Source organism: Aulonocara stuartgranti, assembly GCF_965226115.1.
Source record: "Aulonocara stuartgranti genome assembly, chromosome: 7".
NCBI classification, from domain to species: Eukaryota; Metazoa; Chordata; class Actinopteri; order Cichliformes; family Cichlidae; genus Aulonocara; species Aulonocara stuartgranti.
Genome location: NC_138945.1, coordinates 45,565,252 through 45,582,516, shown reverse-complemented (window position 1 = coordinate 45,582,516; position 17,265 = coordinate 45,565,252). Strand labels below are relative to the sequence as shown.

The 17,265-nt window shown below is 46.5% G+C and overlaps 3 protein-coding genes across 9 annotated transcripts in view; all 3 read right to left on the bottom strand.

Annotated features, from left to right (window-relative positions):
- The window catches only part of LOC309710068 (uncharacterized protein), a 53,809-nt gene extending 45,132 nt beyond the window's left edge, over nucleotides 1-8,677 (bottom strand). For 3 of the 7 annotated variants that reach the window (XM_082539244.1, XM_082539245.1, XM_082539239.1), the window contains exons 1-2: nucleotides 8,407-8,677; nucleotides 7,962-8,048 (exon numbers count right to left, since the gene is read on the bottom strand). The gene's annotated coding sequence lies outside the window, so the exon portion shown is untranslated. Of the gene's footprint in view, nucleotides 1-7,961; nucleotides 8,130-8,392 lie in introns of all 7 variants that reach the window. The other 4 variants (XM_082539243.1, XM_082539242.1, XM_082539241.1 and 1 more) reach the window with 3 other exon arrangements.
- On the bottom strand, nucleotides 1,759-3,203 carry LOC309711532 (uncharacterized protein; the record flags this gene model as incomplete). Its single annotated transcript, XM_082541914.1, has 3 exons — nucleotides 3,195-3,203; nucleotides 2,065-3,115; nucleotides 1,759-1,978 (listed from the first exon to the last, which is right to left on the bottom strand). Coding segments are annotated over exons 1-3 (1,272 nt in total). The 5' UTR covers nucleotides 3,196-3,203.
- A 3,551-nt stretch (nucleotides 8,678-12,228) lies between the features above and the next one.
- Nucleotides 12,229-17,028, bottom strand: dusp6 (dual specificity phosphatase 6). Its single transcript, XM_082542786.1, has 3 exons — nucleotides 15,996-17,028; nucleotides 15,226-15,660; nucleotides 12,229-13,928 (listed from the first exon to the last, which is right to left on the bottom strand). Exons 1-3 carry the CDS (start codon nucleotides 16,396-16,398, stop codon nucleotides 13,615-13,617), a joined length of 1,152 nt encoding a protein of 383 aa, XP_082398912.1. The 5' UTR covers nucleotides 16,399-17,028; the 3' UTR covers nucleotides 12,229-13,614.
- Between the last annotated feature and the right edge of the window lie 237 nt (nucleotides 17,029-17,265).

Genomic DNA, 17,265 nt, shown 5'->3' with positions numbered 1-17,265 from the left:
CCAGATGTGGTCTTACTATGGGTCGCAGCTGGTCCAGGATGAGCCTTTCCAGGGTCTTCATGATGTGGGAGGTCAGTGCCACGGGCCTGTAATCCTGGGGGCCACTGGGACGAGGCGTCTTTGGTACAGGGACGAGGCATGATGTCTTCCACATCACCGGGACCCTCTGCAGACTCAGACTCAGCATAAACAGTTTATGAAAGACTCCACACAGCTGGGGGGCACAGGCCTTGAGGACAAGGGGACTCACTCCGTCTGGTCCAGCAGACTTGCCTGAGTGAAGTCTCCTCATTTGCATCTCAACCTGGTATTGAGTGAAGGTGATGGGTGGGGGAGGGGTGTCAGGAATCTCACAGGAGGCAACATGTGAAGAGAGAGGCTGGCACAGTGGTGTGGCTCTGGATTCCAGGCTGACTGCAGGTGAGGTTGTGGGGGTGGGAGCAGACACTGTGGTGTCGAATCTATTGAAAAACAGATTCAACTCGTCGGCTCTATTCTCACCTCCCTCAGCTCCCCTGCTGTTGGTTGGCCTGAATCCAGTGATGGTCTTCATGCCCCTCCACACCTCTCTCATGCTGTTCTGCTGGAGTTTCCACTCCAGCTTCCTCCTGTAATTGTCCTTAGCCTCTCTGATCTTGTCCTTTAGTAACACCTGGACCTTCCTCACCTCCTCTTTGTTGCCCCCTCTGAAAGCCCTCTTCTTGTTGTTGAGGAGGGCTTTGATGTCCTTAGTCACCCACAGCTTGTTATTTGGGTAACAATGAACAGTCTGAGCTGGAACAATGGAGTCGGTGCAGAAAGTTATGTAGTCTGTGATACACTCAGTAAGCCCATTGATGTCCTCAGCGTGAGGCTCACAGAGTGTTTCCCAGTCGGTCACCTCGAAACAGCCCTGTAGTTCCGCTATTGCCTCCTCTGACCACCTCCTAACAGTCCTGGTGGTAATGATAATCATAATCACAACAGTATCAGATCATAAATCATAATATAGAAAAACACCAAGATAACTGAAACACCAAGTACCAGAGAAACATAAAGGAAAATCCATGATGCAAAAGTACCAAAACATAATGAACTCAAAATACTGGGTCCAACGGACCCAGAACCGTGACAGTACCCCCCCCTCCAAGGGCTGACTCCCGACAGCCCCAAACAAAAAAAGCACAACAAAGCATCAGGCCAGGGCGGGCGGAGGGGGTCCAGGATGGAGGGACAGAGCCCAAACAAAAAAAACAAGGAGCACCAGAGTCCAAAAAATGCAGGAAAGCATATCAAAAACAAAACGAAACCAGAGCTCACCAAGAGTCTACAAAAAGTCCAGGGGGCCGACCGTGCACACGGCAACGGTGGCGACGTGCGAACAGTTCTGGAGGCCGACCGTGCACACGGCGACGGCGGGCAAACAGTTCTGGAGGCCGACCGTGCGGACGGCAACGGCGGCGAGGAAGCAGTTCTGGGGGCCGACCGTGCGGACAGCAACGGCGGCGAGGAAGCAGTTCTGGGGGCCGACCGTGCGGACGGCAACGGCGGCGAGGAAGCAGTTCTGGGGCCCGACCGTGCGGACGGCAACGGCGGCGGGAATGCAAGCCTGGAGGCCGGCCACGCAGAAGGCAGTGGCGGCAACAGAAGTCCGGAGGGCGGCCACGGTGGTGATGATGCCCAACAAGCAGCCTGGCAGATGACCGACAATGTGGAGGTGGTAGGAGGGGACCCGAAGGCTGCATGGCCCCTGCAGCCCCAGGCAGGGCGGGGGTTGGATCAGGGCCAAACGAAGCTGGTGATGCGGGAGCTGGACCAGACGAGGATGAGGACGCGGGAGCTGGACCAGACGAGGATGAGGACGCGGGAGCTGGACCAGACGACGCTGAAGCGGATGCGGAGCCTGGACCAGACGACGCTGAAGCGGATGCGGAGGCTGGACCCGGCGAAGCGAATGAAGCTGAAGCCGAAGCTGGACCAGGCGAAGCTGAAGGCAAAGCTGAAGGCGAAGCCGGACCAGGCGAAGATGAAGGCGGAGCCGGACCAGGCGTGGGTGATGCTGAAGCCGGAGCCGAGCCAGGCGACGGCGTGGACGAAGACACGGAGGCTGCTGCAGCTGGCGTGGACGAAGACACGGAGGCTGCTGCAGCTGGCGTGGACGAAGACACGGAGGCTGCAGCTGGCGTGGATGAAGAGACGGAGGCTGCAGCTGGCGTGGATGAAGAGACGGAGGCTGCAGCTAGCGGCGGCGTGGAAGCTGGAGACGGAGGCGCTGCAGCAGGCGGCGGCATGGATGAAACTGCCGCTGCAAGCGTGGATGAGGTTGCTGGTTGAGCAGCTGGTGGCTGGACGGGCTCCTCGGGCCCCCCAGCTGACGAGGAAGGAGGCTGGACGGGCTCCTCGGGCCCTCCAGCGAGAACAGTCTCAGGACCAGTGGGCACAGGGGCCCCTGGAACACACAGGACAAAACCAGCAGGCGCACGGGCCGCACGGGCCTCTGGCAGGGACAGAACAGGACCAGCAGGCGCACGGGCCTCTGGCAGGGACAGAACAGGACCAGCAGGCTTCAGCCGCCCAGAGCATTGACTCTGCTCAGGCAGTGACAGCCGGGTGCAGTCCTCAGCTGGGTTCCTAGCCTCCAGGGGTCCAGAGTAGGCTGAGGGCTGAAACTCAGCCTCTGGGGAGGCCCTGGAGCGCGTCACAGTCTCTGAACTGGCCAGCTTTTTAGGAATGATTACATTATCATGAGGTTTGTTGCTCTGCTTAGAACAAACTGATGAAACACAGTTCCTTTTAGATTGATTTGACTGAGCTTGTTGTACCGGGGTAGCAAGTGACACAGGGTGCAGGGCTAGTGGCTGCTGAACAGGAGGCTGAACTGAGGGTGACTGAAACAATGGTTGGGATGACGACGGTGGTGGAATTGGAGACTGAGCTTGAGGCCGGGCGGCTAACTGAGCTTGAGGCCGGGCGGCTAACTGAGCTTGAGGCCGGGCGGCTAACTGAGCTTGAGGCCGGGCGGCTAACTGAGCTTGAGGCGAAAGTGGTGGTGGTGGAGTTGGTGACTGGGCTACAGGCGGCTTCTGAGCAGGAAACACAGGACACTGAGCTACAGGTGGCTGCTGAGCAGGTGACACTGGAGACTGAGCTACAGGTGGCTGCCGAGCAGGGGACACTGGAGACTGAGCTACAGACGGCTGCCGAGCAGGGGACACTGGAGCTGAAAGCGGACGGGCAGCTGACTGAATAAACATAGCTCCAGAATAAACAGATCCAGACGGAACAGTCTTAACTCCTGGATCTGAAAAAACATTAGGCGCACAGTCTTCTGAACCAATGGGAAAATAGTCATTCTTAAAACAAAAACTTTTATTTTCCCGAACCGGAGAAACACGAGCTGTAGTGTTCATGTAGCTGGCGTTCGCAGCTTTGGGGGAAACAGTCTGTCTATCCCTTGACAAAAAAGGCGAATGAAGGGAGACTTGTCACTCACCCTAGGCGGTTGTTTGAGCTGAATCCCAGGCTCCTGCTGGAGCTGTGAGTGCTGGCTGCGTGTTCGCTGCCTCCCTATTGAAGAGGGAGCGGCGCTGGCGGAATGTGACGAGGGAGGACTCTGCTGTGGCTGCTCCTGCTGTGATGTGGAAATGCTGGGTGAGTCAGATGGCACGATAATAATCCCTAACATCTTGTAAAAGGCTTGTGCAGGCGTGAGCTGATTGCTTGCAGGCTCGTAGTAATCCTCCCGGGACCGGCTGGAGCATTTTCTGCGAGACCTGGGCGTCTGCGGGGAGGAAGCAGACGAGTGGGCCGAAGGGTAGGCTGCCAGCGAGGAATGGCAGCACGGAGGCCCTCCAAGCGCTAGCCGAGTCCCGTCAAAACGGGAGCTGCGCTTCCACGGTGAGTCCGCTGGATCCATTACTGGTCGCGTCGTTCTGTCAGGGCTCTGTGTGCGGGCAGGCAGAGATGAGGATCCAAATGCAGGACTCGGAAAATGGAATGTAACTCAAAAAAACCTCAGCTTTACTGCTGGCAGGAAAACAAACATGAAGTGAGGACGGAACACTGAGACCAAGAACACACAGGCATAAACTGATGGTACGACGCGACACTGAGCATGGGAAAACACAGGGCTTATATACACAGGGTAGTAACGGGGAAATCGGCAACAGGAGGGAGACACAGCTGGGAGAGATCAGGGCTAACGAGACAGGGGGAACAAAGCTGCACATACTAACATCAGACAGGAACAAGAACCTTCAAAGTAAAACAGGAAACAAAACACACTTTACTAAGACACAGACTAGACAGAGACAGATTTGACACTGACCAAAGGCTACTAAATCAGAATCAGAATCACAACAGTATCAGATCATAAATCATAATATAGAAAAACACCAAGATAACTGAAACACCAAGTACCAGAGAAACATAAAGGAAAATCCATGATGCAAAAGTACCAAAACATAATGAACTCAAAATACTGGGTCCAACGGACCCAGAACCGTGACAGTAAGTTTTAATACTTCAAATACATGTTTGCTGATAATACCACTATAGTTGAATTCAGGAAGTTTACTTGTATATTTATAACCTCTTTTTTTTTTTGTTGCTTCTTGGATTATGCAAACTCTCCTAGATTGCAAAGAGGCCAATGCCCCACAAAGAAGAAGTGCCTTGATAACAGAGAGCTCCAAAGCAGGACAAGATTTTTAGACAAGGGTTCATTAAAAGAGGTTGGATCAGGATATACTAATACTGGTAAGGGTCACAAAGCTGAAAGGAAGGCAGGTGTTGTATTTAAATCATACAATCATATTGTACATCATATTGCTCAGCATGGTATCCGTAATGAGAACTCAAATGGCGAACTTCTGCTTTCATTATGCTCCCGACACAATCTCTCAATTGCAAATACATTCCTTCAAGTGAGAGACACTTACAAAACCACCGGGACGCACCCAAAGTCAAAGCACTGGCAAAAATTAGACTTCACCTGCAGACAACATGATTCTTTGACTTTCATATCACTAGAGCAAGAGAGGTCTGAATCCTCAACAGACTATCTTCTCCTCAGATCCAAGGTAAATCTCCAGGTGAATACAAAAAAAATGCCCCAAGGCAAGAAAGCATCCTCCTCAAATAATGTCAAGCTCTTCTACTCCAGCCTGAGGTATATAGGCCACAACAGGGAAGTGCAGCCCACACCCCGAAACCTGACAAATCACCCATGAAAGATGAGGTGACAGAAGCAATTCCATCATAAATTTTTAAAGCAGGTGGTCAGCCACTGGTACAGATGTTTACTGAATTCCTTTGTATGTGCTGAGAAGACAGCTGTTTACCTGAAGATCGAAAGATATTAATATCTACATTCTCACATCTACATTCTCACTAAGGGTTTTCAAGAGAAAGGATGTGTTCTTGCTCCAACACTCTTCAGATTCCTTTTTAGTGTGATTCTTCAAAGACAGATCGAGGCATCCAGATCATATACAGGACACATGGAGGATATTTAATACTGAGTGACTAAAAGCAAAGACAAAAGTGATGAAATCACTTATTTGTGATGTTCTTTATTGTGATGATTGTGCTGTTGTCACCCATGCGGTGGATGACCTTCAAAGACTGACAGATCCCCTGTCTGTGACCACTAAGCACTTTTGGACTTACAATAAGCACCAAAAGACTGAAGTGATGTTTCAATCTACAAAGGGATCAACAGCAAACATGCCTGAAACAAAGATCAATTGCAAGGTATCTTGATGTCGAGGTATCCAAAACTAGGTTTGAGTATGGAGACAAAATGCGCAGTATTCAGAACAGTAGTCCTAACTGCATTGCTGTATGGTTTCAAGTCATGGGATCTCTGCTCTAGGCATGTTCAAAGTCAAAGTAAACTTTATTGTCATCTCTGCTATATACAGTACAGTATATAGAGAGACGAAATGACAAGGCTCCAGATCCATTCAGTGCAAAAGACTAACAATAAATATAAGAATAGTAAGCATGGTAGAGTAATGTTGGTGTCATTCGGTATAACTATGTCTATCGTCTTTCAGTGGAAGAAACGTTTCTCCCACTGAAAACGCTACGTCCAGATGAACAGAATCAACTTTTGGAGAACTATGTCTATCACTACGGCCGTCTTCCTCTGCTTGTCCACTCCTGGCGAGGCGAGCTACCGTCTGTCCCAGTCCCTGCCTCTTGGCGCCAGTGGCGTGTCTAGAAAATTTTTGTTGGGGGGGCCAGGTAGGGGCACAGATTTGGAGAAGGGTGGCAGATGTAATTGGCAGATAATGTTTAAAAAAAATTTCTACCAACCGTTAACCATAATTCAATAATCCTATAAACCTAATAACCAAATGCACTTTTAACTCTTATTAGAATGAGATTTTAACCACTACAGTGCAAAGTTTTTAGATACTGCGTTGATAAAGTACAAGAGATACAATCAGTGCTTTGTCAGTGTTTACTCAGCATTCAAGGACAGCAATATTTGCATAGTATTTTTACTGACATATAGTGCACATATGTTTTGGACAAAAACATTTTTGAATATTAAAATACGAACATTTGTAACATACAATTGACAAATTAGCCAGTTCCAATGTAAAACTTTATCTGCCTGTTAAAAAAAGAAGATAATCTTCTCACAAACTGGTGTTTGATTTTGAAACAGGAAAAAAGTGGGGAAACAACTGAAAAGACTAACATTTGAATAAAACCTGAACGCAAGTAAATACTTTCTATGCTGCCTTATGGTAAACTTTGGTAATATTGATAAAGAACAACACTGGCTGATGATGAAATACAGTCAGCTGGCATGGTGACACTGCCAGTATTAACCTGCAGGGCTGGACTGGGACAAAAAAATTGGGCATTTTCACTACAGGCCGACCCACCAGGTAGTAAAGCCATAAAGACTTTGACTGAAAACAAACGCTGTTGTGACAGTGATGTACACTGTCTTGTTGGTATATGTATGATTTCTATACATTTTACGTCAGATAAAAACTTTGGTTGTAAGATTTAGATAATTATTTAATAAAAACTAGGTATTTTAAATGAGAATAAGAAAGAAAAGTATTTCTTTGTGCCTTTCCCTGTTAATGCCCTACCTGCCCCCTGGCAAAACTTTGCTAGACCCGCCCCTGCACAGTTACCAGCTGTCAGCTACATAAAAAAGGATCCTGGTGTTATTTGCCTCTCAGAAACAGTTCAAAACTTCCCTTCAACTCATTCATGTGACCTAAAAGGTAAACCTGTTTCTCCATCACCTGTTCAGCTCTGATGATTCAGTAAGGACATCTCCTGGTTTCATCTTCATGTTTCCCTCTCACCAGATATCCAAACCGACATAATGACCAGCAGCTTTACAGCTGTGGCTCCAGCAAACATCAGCTGATACTAGAAATTAATATTAAATACATTCTAACAACAGCTGATCAAGCTTAAACGTGCTGCTGTTGTTTAGCGCAACATCTGCTGGTTTCCTGTTTCTGGTGCAAAGTGGGCGATAAATAAACAAGAGAGAAAAGCCGATCAGCTGATCATTGATCAGTTTCATGATTGAAGTAGCAACAGGAGAGGCAGGGGGAGAGAATGAGAGAAGAAGAGGCAGCTGTGCAGCGTAAAGACAGAATAACTCCAGCTTTGTGTCTTTTTGCATTCTAGCTAAAGTTCGGGACAAACTGCATCTCTTCTCAGCTCAATACGAAACGTGTAATATTTTCTCTGAATGAGGGACCATTCCATTTTTAAGGAGCCGTTGGCAACTCTACTAACTAACCTTATGAATAAAATAAAGTTCACTATCAGTAACATCATAGCACCCACCCAGCTGTATAAAAACTCTGTCAAGCTGGCTAGAACGCAGTATGAGTTATTGCAACTGACGGTAAAAAGTCAGCACAACGAAAATAAACTCCACCTAAACTTAGTTCATATCTGACCCAGATAGACTGCAGGTCATAACTTCTTACCTGAAGTTCAGTTCACCTGACACTCGGACTGGTGGCCGCCTCGGGGCTCTCCTCCTGCCTCCCCTTCCCTCATCCACCTGCTGGCCTCTGTGGAAGCCCCGCCATAGCCACCACCAAACAACGGAGTTATTTCTACACATCGACCTGCATCTGGCCAATCCACCACCTCTCATTGTTCATGCCATTACAAAAAAAATAAAAAATAAGTCAAATAAGCCCGATGGCCAGTCCAGCTATGTTAACCTGCAACCAAATCTGCAGCTCCATACAGCAATGTTACGACTTAGATTACATCTTATAACTCATAACTCTTATGTTAGCTCCCCTCAGTAGCCTACTGTCTGAAATATTCCACGGCTGCAATAATTCTTTAAGAGTTATTTTTTTCCTTGGTATTCTAATTTCACCTTAGTTTACTAAACTCAACAAACTTAATATTACTTACCGGGACATTTATTCTGTCCTCATTTTCTTTCACCGAAAAATTGTTTCCTGCAGTGCCGTCTTTCGTGCTTTGCTCTCCTACCTTTGCTAACCTGATGCACATAGCGCAGAAGCCGATGCTGCATTCACTTACACTCGGATATCTGAGCGTCACCGTGAAAACATAATCGGACATTTGATATTTGATTGAATTTTATTGTTTTGCCTTTGGGGTGGCACCTGGGGTGGCCAGTCTGGTTGGGGGGGTGGCCTGTGCCCCCCCCAGGCCACCCCGCTGGACACGCCATTGCTCGGCGCCCCCTTGATGCTCTTAGCGGAGTGTCCCGCGGGTTCCGAAGTGTTTACTTTGAAAAAATTAGAGTTTTCAAAGCAGGCCCGGTCGCCTGAATACCGCAACTACGAATAATGGAATAGTACTCCGGTTCTATTTTGTGGGTTTTCTGTCTGAACTGGGGCCGTGATTAAGAGGGACGCCCGGGGGCATTCGTATTCTGCCGCTAGAGGTGAAATTCTTGGACCGGCGCAAGACAGACGAAAGAGAAAGCATTTGTCAAGAATGTTTTCATTAATGTTGGGTTGATTAACCATCACCAGTTTGTCCGTCTGTATCTGGAAGTCCCATATAATCTTAGCTTGGTTATTCTCAACCATCCTGGGGTGTCTATCATTTTGACCTCGGGACTTCCAAGCCATACTCCGCACAGATGTTTCTGGCCTTCCACTTGCTTATGGCGTTCCATGTATGCCCTGCCTGCTAGTATCTTGCACCCTGCTGTTATGTGCTGGATTATCTAAGGCGCATCTTTAAACAGCCTGCACCTGGGGTCTTGCCAGCCTCTCTGGATCTTGTGCTCAAAAGTTGTTCCTGTGCTGCCATGATTAGGGCCTCTGTGCTGTCTTTCATTCCAGCTTTGTCCAGCCACTGGTAGGATTTCTGGATGTCATCCACTTCGTTTATCTGCTGGTGGTACATACAATGCAGGGGCCTGTCCTTCCATTATGGTTCCTCCTCTATTTCTTGGGCTTCTGCTGCCTGAAGTATTCAGTAAACATGCGGTCGGTTGTGAACATCTTCCTGATTTACTCATGGATGTTCGTTGTTTCATCCTGGACTGTGGTACCAACCCTCCATGCATGGTTAAGAGCTTTCTTGTTTTTATGTCAGTGGCTTCTATCTCCTCCTTCTGCCAGCTTATTATCCCAGCAGGGTACCAGATCACCAGCAGGGCATAGGTTTTGATAGCCCAGATCTTGTCCTTCCCGTTCAACTGCTCCTCAGGACTTTCCTTGGTGGCTGCAGCTTTAAGCAGCCTCTTGTGGTTCCCATTGACCTGTGGGATTCCCAGGTACTTGTACCTGTCCTCAATGTCTGCAATGTTGCATTTCGGTAGTGTGGTCCCCTCAGTTCTGACTACCTTCCCTCGCTTCGTTACCACCCTACTACACTTCTCCAGTCCCAGTGACATTCAGATATTGTTGCTGTATATCCTTGGGGTGTTGATCAGTGTCTCGTTCACTCTTGCCATACAGCTTGATGTCATCCATGTAGAGGAGGTGGCTGATGATTACGTCATTCCATTGTCAGTATCAGTAGCCAGTCTTGTTAATGATCTCACTGAGGGGGTTCAGGCCTGTGTAAAACAGCAGTGGGGGCAGCGCATCTTCTTGGTAGATCCCACACTTGATGGCGACTTGTGCTATGAGCTTATAGTTGGCCTCTAGTGTTGTTTACCAAATACCCATTAAGTTCATGATAAAGGTTCTTAGGGGCCTGTAGATCTTGTACAATTCTAGGAATTCCAGTGTGGGGCACTGAGTCATAGGCCTTCTTGTAGTCCAGTGATTTTGGTACAGACAACTATGAAACACAATCTTATTCTCCCTTTTAATGTGGAGTATGCATGTTCACTCAACGTTCCCATGACCTTCCTACTACAATTTAGATGGTAGGATAAGACTAAGCATATGTGTATGGATAGTCTGAAGTACCTCTGCTTTCATCATGTGACAAATGGGTGACTTTTGCATTCAATGCACCAGCAGAGTCATAGGAAACTAAATGGATGAATGGTGACCCTGCTAATAATAAGCATGACACCTCAGGGAGATTTGCCTATTTATCGTGAAGTCACTATGACTCTCTGTGAAAAAAGAAATCTCTATATGCATATAGAATATAGAGTCCTATCTTAGAATAGAATAGAATTCAACTTTATTGTTATTACACATGTCACAAGTACAAGGCAACAAAATGCAGTACAGCTACACGTGGACACCCACTTTTTATGGGCAACACGACAAATTTAGAACTAAAAAGGAAAAACATAATATATTGACTTTGAACCAGTGTTTCTCATTAGTGTGCAGGCTTTGCTGCCATAGTTCGATCAGTGGTATCTCATCATTATTGTTATGATTATAAGTGGCTACCCAACAAAAGAAAAAGATTCCCTGAAATGGAAAGTGGGAAAAGCAGAGAGAGCTGGCACCTCTTGAAATATGAGTCTTTTTATAAATCACTTGCGTCAGGACATGAATGTGGAGGTCTCACTCTTTATTACATAGCCAGTGATTCACACACTTTGTACAGCTACGCGCTGGGTTGAATTTCCAATTTAAAAAAAGGAAATAAAACATAAAAAAGAGAGATGCCTTACAATTTATTTTGTTCATCTTTACACAATACATATTATTGATAATAAAATCTGTTAATTGCTTTTTTAAGATAATTCTCTTTCTCTATTGTATGCTGTCTTCTGTTAAGATCTATGTTTTATGTATGCTTATTTGCTTATTCTATAGTAAAAGAAAATACTTACAATTCATGTTTTTCATTGTTTACTTTTGATATGGATTATATATTGCATGCTGTGTTTTATTGTAGTTATGTAAAATTGTAGCTGGTTGCTAATACGTTTTGCATTGCTTACATCTTTATTTTGACCAACTCTTAGCAGTAAGAGTTAGGTAAGGATTGTGTCTACTTACACAGTGGAATCTTTCGTGTGTGGGCTTTTACACTGTGTCATACATGCACATCAAGAACTTAGTTGACAAAAATGCTGCATACAAGTCACTGTTTCCATATCCTTTATTGTTAACAATCCTAGCTCTGTCACGATCAAACCTTGTGGTACTGCTTGGCTTGCTCATTTCCACATAGTCCACACACACACAGCAGCTGGTGTTGATGTGGGAATAGTCTCTTCAAACTGTGAAACAAGTTGCTGCTCGCTTGAGAACACGACACCTAAGCTACACCGTCGAGATTATCTCCTGAGTCTCCAGTTCTCAGGGAGTAAACGCCACTGCTCTTCCTATCAAATCATACTTTATCTCTGTACTTTATGCTTCCCTTGATGGTTGAGTGCTGAGGAGCTGCCTTCACAAGTTAACCAAGGGAATGTTTGTTTTGAACCCAAAGACCTCATGGTAGACTAGCACCTGGTAAAACCAGCTGGGCTAGTTACAGCAGGACTGGAATCACTTTGCACCTGCTGGGTAGCTTATTGTAGTTTCTTATTGTCACAGCAGAACAGAGTGTGCACAGTGCTATCTTACACAAGCATCATGTAACAGGACATGCTAACTCTGTACTGGAAAGTAAAGTGGGAAATGTTCCAAGTGCTGTAGTTAATGGAAAACAAGAACTCTGTGAACAGCCTCGTGATTCATTGCGACTCTTTTTTGTCGTGACTTGGCCAGCTGGTTAACACTCAACTGTACTGCAGGTGAGGAGACACTTACATAAATGTGTTACTGTAAGTGGAGACAAAACACCAACGAATGTGTCAATGGAAAAACAAGCAGAAGAAGCGGAACGTGTAGACAAAATAGCAATTTATTAATAACTTATATTTCCTTTACATTCGTAAGAGAGGAGTTTGGAAGGAGTGAGTAGAGGGCAACATAGTGGTTTCCTCTACGGGGGGTGTGGGGGCAACTCTCCGAAGTTCTGGATTTAATTTTGTCTCGTCTTGTCAAGTGAAAACTGCATTTCACAGAATTTTCCCTGAAGAAGCGAAGCAAACACAGCTCCCTGCTTTTTCCACACATCGGAAATATTTAACCCACAGATCATGATTTCTTAAATTAACCTTCAGAGACATCCAGTAAATTCCACCTTTGGCCATTTGAACTGCTTGAGTTCTTAAGCATGGAGCCCAATTTATAAACTTCAGTGATAATCGTTCTAGGTTTGGTTGGGGTTTTTTGTAAGAAAACAAAACAAATCTATCTGGGATACTGTAACCAAAAAAAGTACATTTCTCTGAAGGTTAATGTGCAAAAAAAAGGGGAAAGAAATCTTCCAAGCTCAAAAGTAAGGCAAATGGCCAAGGTGACTTTGATTTGTGGGAGGAGAGGTGCAAAAAGAAAAGGCCAGCCACAAAGCGATTATTGAATATATTACACATGTACACAATTCTTGGAAAGCCTACTTGATTTTTGGCATAATCAACTCAAACATATTGATCAATACGCAGTTTGTATGCTTACATAAAAGTAGAATATGAAACAAAGCAAATCTTCAGTACCCACTTGTGCCAAAGGGTATATACTACTAGAGCAAGGCTTTTACCGTATTGTCTTTTATATTAAGATATATACACACCGTATAAATGTTTGAAAAGACTCCACAAATGTAAAATAAAGTCCATTATATTGTGTGCCTTCTAAAGCCAGGGTAGTTGAGCCCCATGCAGGCAAGTCTTCACAGAAGATGAAGGAGACAATGCACCCTGATGTCATGGAGGAACTAGTAATAGACCCCAAAACAAATATACAAAAGGATTTCATTTATCTGTCCACTTTGAACAATCAGGTCTCTTTGGCACACCAGCCTTTGAACTTTGAAGCATAACATACAGCTGTCCAATCAATCACTTTAGGCTTCCTTAGACACACTGAAAAAATACGAAAAAAAAGACCAGAGTCTTACAGCAAAATCTGATTGTAGTAAGTATCTGCACACTTTAAATGATTCGCTTCCTGTCTCTTGTACTGTCTCTCCTCATTTAGTCAACAGCAGCTGCGCTTCGGTCAGACAGCTATGGCCCTTCAGTAACCACACTCAGCAGCTGTCGCCTCAGACCAGCTGTATCAATAATGTCGCACAGCAGACGACGGAAAAAAGAGAAAACATTTTGCAGCTTTTCCAATAGGAGGCCCACAAAACCCCCAATGAGAAGAGGAGTGGTGACAGCAGACCTCACGTGGACTCCAGGGGGTCCAGCTGGAAGACGTTGTGGTTGGTCGGGGTGGTGAAGTAGAGCTGCTGGCTTGGTGGTGCCATGCGGTTATCACATGGACTCTTCAGACCCAGTGTGCGCTCAAAGTCCAAAAGCTGACCCATGAAGTTGAAATTGGGTGAGATGTTGGATTTTTTCATCTTGACAATGTCGTAAGCATCGTTCATGGACAGGTTGAGCTTCTGCATCAAATAGGCCACCGTCACTGTGACAGAGCGGCTAATGCCTGCAAGGCAATGGACCAGGACGCCGCATTTCTGTCCCCGAGCTTCATCTGGTGGAAGAAAAGAAAGGGGTGGAAATTTTGTATCATAAATAAACAACATCTTTAGAGCTTTTCATCATTCCAGATAACTAGGAAAGAGTAGATATCCCAGTTTGTTGTTTTGTTACTCTCACAGTCCAAAGACCAAAGATTTAGTCTGCATGGATACTGATCAGAAGAAAAAACATTCCTGACATCTGAAAAGCACAAAGCAGAGAAGCTCTCATTGTTTATGCTTCTTTTAGGCAACTAATCAATAATCAAATCTTTGTGATTTTAAAGTCACGCTTTGTTGGAAATTGAAGCAGGTCCAGGAACTTATTATCCTATCTCCCAGCCATGTCAGTAATTAAACAGGGGCTATGACAGTATTGCACATTAACAGAGCTCACATTCTTTGGTTTCTTTTGGCCTAGAGTAGCCGGCTGGGAAATTGACTATTACGGTCTATTAAACCATTCTTCCGCTTGCTAGGGTTACTCTGACAATGGTGCCATTTGGGCGTGTAAATGTAGGAGTCATGAGGGCACCCTGTCAAGGCGAACAGGATGTCATCAGGCCGTAAATGGCTCCTTTTGTAATGTGGCGGGAGGAGGAGGGGAGGGGGGGCAATGCCATGTCCTAGATTACTTTCAATGCCACTTCCTTCCTGTTGCGCTTGAATTACCGCCCTCCCCTCGCTCACTCTCCCCTTTCTCCAGTTTCAACATCGCCCTTTGTGCTGCAATTTCACAAGCCCTGGGACAAGAGATAGGGCCAGAATGTCTTCCACTGAAGTCAAACCAAGTGCATTTTGCCTGTGCACCATTGGAGGCAGACTTGTGTTCCTCTGCCTCTACACAATGCCTTAATCTGCCTGCTCTGTGTGTCCCTGTCTGATTGACTGATAAGACCACAGCCAGGGACACTTCATCTAATCTCAATTGCACAATAACAACCTAAGAACTTCCTGCCAGTGATAATATATATCACATTTAATACGTTTATGCCCCCAGCTATCTGTTTTTGCCCCTTTACTCTGCCTGCATGCGTGTCATAAAGTAGGGAACAAGAACAATACTAATCAAACACCCAACTTTTGAGTTGAATCCTTCTTCAAAATTGTGAGGACTTGATGGGTTTTTTTTCTCTATGTTCTATATTTTGCAGACTGACGCAGTATTACTATTTATGGTCTCACAAACTCAAAAGCTAATTTTGGAGTTTAAATAATTATAAGCAGTACTAAAAAATGAATAAGCATGTACACAACCTAACCAACAAGATTTAATCTGCAGAGCGTTTCCAGTTCTGCGGGATTACTTACCAATAAAGCTGATGGCTTCGGGAAAGAACTGAGAGAGATTCTGGCTCCAGTGATCCGAGATTGGGATCTGCTTGTACTTAAACTCTCCTGCGTTCTCAAAGAGGTTGGGGAGATTGGGAGTCACGTTGAGGATATACTTGATCCCGTACTCCTCCAGCACATCAAGGTTAGTGGAGTCCTTGGCACAGCCCAGGTAAAGGTGCGGCAAGATCTCTACAGGGAAGGAGGGATGCGGGTTGGATAACGGGCTGCCGTCCGAGTCTGTGGCGCTGCTCGGATCCCGGTCGATATCAGACTCGATGTCCGAGGAGTCAGAGCTGATGCGCAGCCCACCGAGGCCCAGCACCTGGGCAGTAGGGGAACTGCTGTGGGACGAGCCATCCAGGTTGGTTTCGCACAGAGCCGGACACTCGGCCTGGAATTTACTGAAGCCACCTGGAAATATATAAAACAGATGCAATGAACACACCGTTTCTGCCTGCCACACAGCAGGCATAAGTTGCACACTGCAGACGGCAAATTATTATTTTCTGAGAAAGAAAAAAAGAAGCTTAATACACATAAAATCTGGTTACGCGTCTCTTCGAAGTAAATTAAGACCCTCTTCAGTAATTACTGACGTGCGAGGAGTCAAGTGTAACCTAACCTTAGAGTGATGACTATATATTTCTTTAATCAAAACGCCAGAAATCTACGTCTGCGCGAAAATCTAGCCTGTGAATGAACAGCGGCAGCCGCCGTGCCCGAAAATGTGAATGAATTCCACTCACCCTCCAGATAATATGCCTTATAGCCCTCGTCCTTCATTTTCCTCAGCAGTAAACCCAACACGGAGCCCCCGTCCACGTTCTCGTTCCACTCTCGGCTGTACTCGTCGTACAGCAGGATGGCGTCCGTCTTGCACCTCCGCACAAACCTGTCTCGATCCTCTCCGTTGGAGAGCAGAGAGCGCACGGGCAGATTGCCTTTCTTAAGCCGGCGAAGCATGAGGCTGGGTATGGCCACGTTGATGGCAGTCTCGACGTGAGACGACTCGTAGAGCTCCTGAGCCCTACAGTCCATCACAAGCAGGCCGTCCCTGCGCGTCTCCAGCTGCTCTCGGAGCCAGCCCACCGTCTTGCTGATCGCCATAACCGAGTCAAGCTGGACGACGGGCTTGAGCTTGTCAAGCATTTATAAGCAGGAGTTAAAAAGGGGGGGAAAAAGGTGTCGAGGAAAAGCGGGGAGCTTCTCGGCTTCAGCAGCAGGCACAAATATCTGTCTGGAATTTCGTTTTCAGTCTGATCTGCTGCTGAGAGGGCCCTCGGCAACACAACTCTGAGAACAACGGCTTAAAAAACTAAATAACGAGTCAAAATAAAAACCGTCACGCTTGTCAAGACTCACTCCAAACGTTCTTTTGGATCCAGTGTGTTGCGGGACGTAGGAATTCCTGTTCCCTTCAGAGATCTCCCGAGAGTAGGTTGCCCACACTGTTCCTCATTCATGCATCTGGTTGGAGAGAGCCTGAGTTATTTATCAATGAGTCATACCGGCCCTGCGACGAGGCTGAAGCTTCCTCTCTTCTTATATAACTCCACGGCTGCTCTTCCACCTCTCTTTCTCTCTGTGCGTATACAGGCTGTGTATCTAATATTTTTATGGAGATCCAGAGCAGAAAGGCGGATTTGTTGCTGTGAAGCATGCGGGGTATGCACCCGTCTCTGCCTGCTGTTGCAGCCTGTCTGTGCTGTAGATCGTTTCTCTGCAGGTTCTGACTCTCTGCGCTCTCTGCGGCGCCAGGCTGCTGAATGGCTACAAACAGGAGGCGTTCCATTGGATACGTTTTGTGGGGCGACCAATCAGAAGCGCGGCAGCAGCGGTCGCCTTAGAAACGGGGGCCGGATAGAGCGGCCTGTGTTGATGAATCGTTAATGAGTTTGTCATTCACAAAAACGGAGAGGAATTTCCGCTCCGGATCAAGTGTGTGCAAACAAACACAAGAACTGCAGGGGGAAGGAAGGAAGACGGAGAGGGCGGGAGCGGCCTCAGCTCACAGTT

Coding starts and splice junctions, on each gene's coding strand:
- dusp6 (XM_082542786.1), bottom strand. CDS start 16,398: ATGCTTGACAAGCTCAAGCCCGTCGTCCAGCTTGACTCGGTTATGGCG. Junction 15,661..15,995: donor TAAGGCATATTATCTGGAGG/GTGAGTGGAATT, acceptor ATATATTTCCAG/GTGGCTTCAGTAAATTCCAG. Junction 13,929..15,225: donor CGAAGCCATCAGCTTTATTG/GTAAGTAATCCC, acceptor TTCTTCCACCAG/ATGAAGCTCGGGGACAGAAA.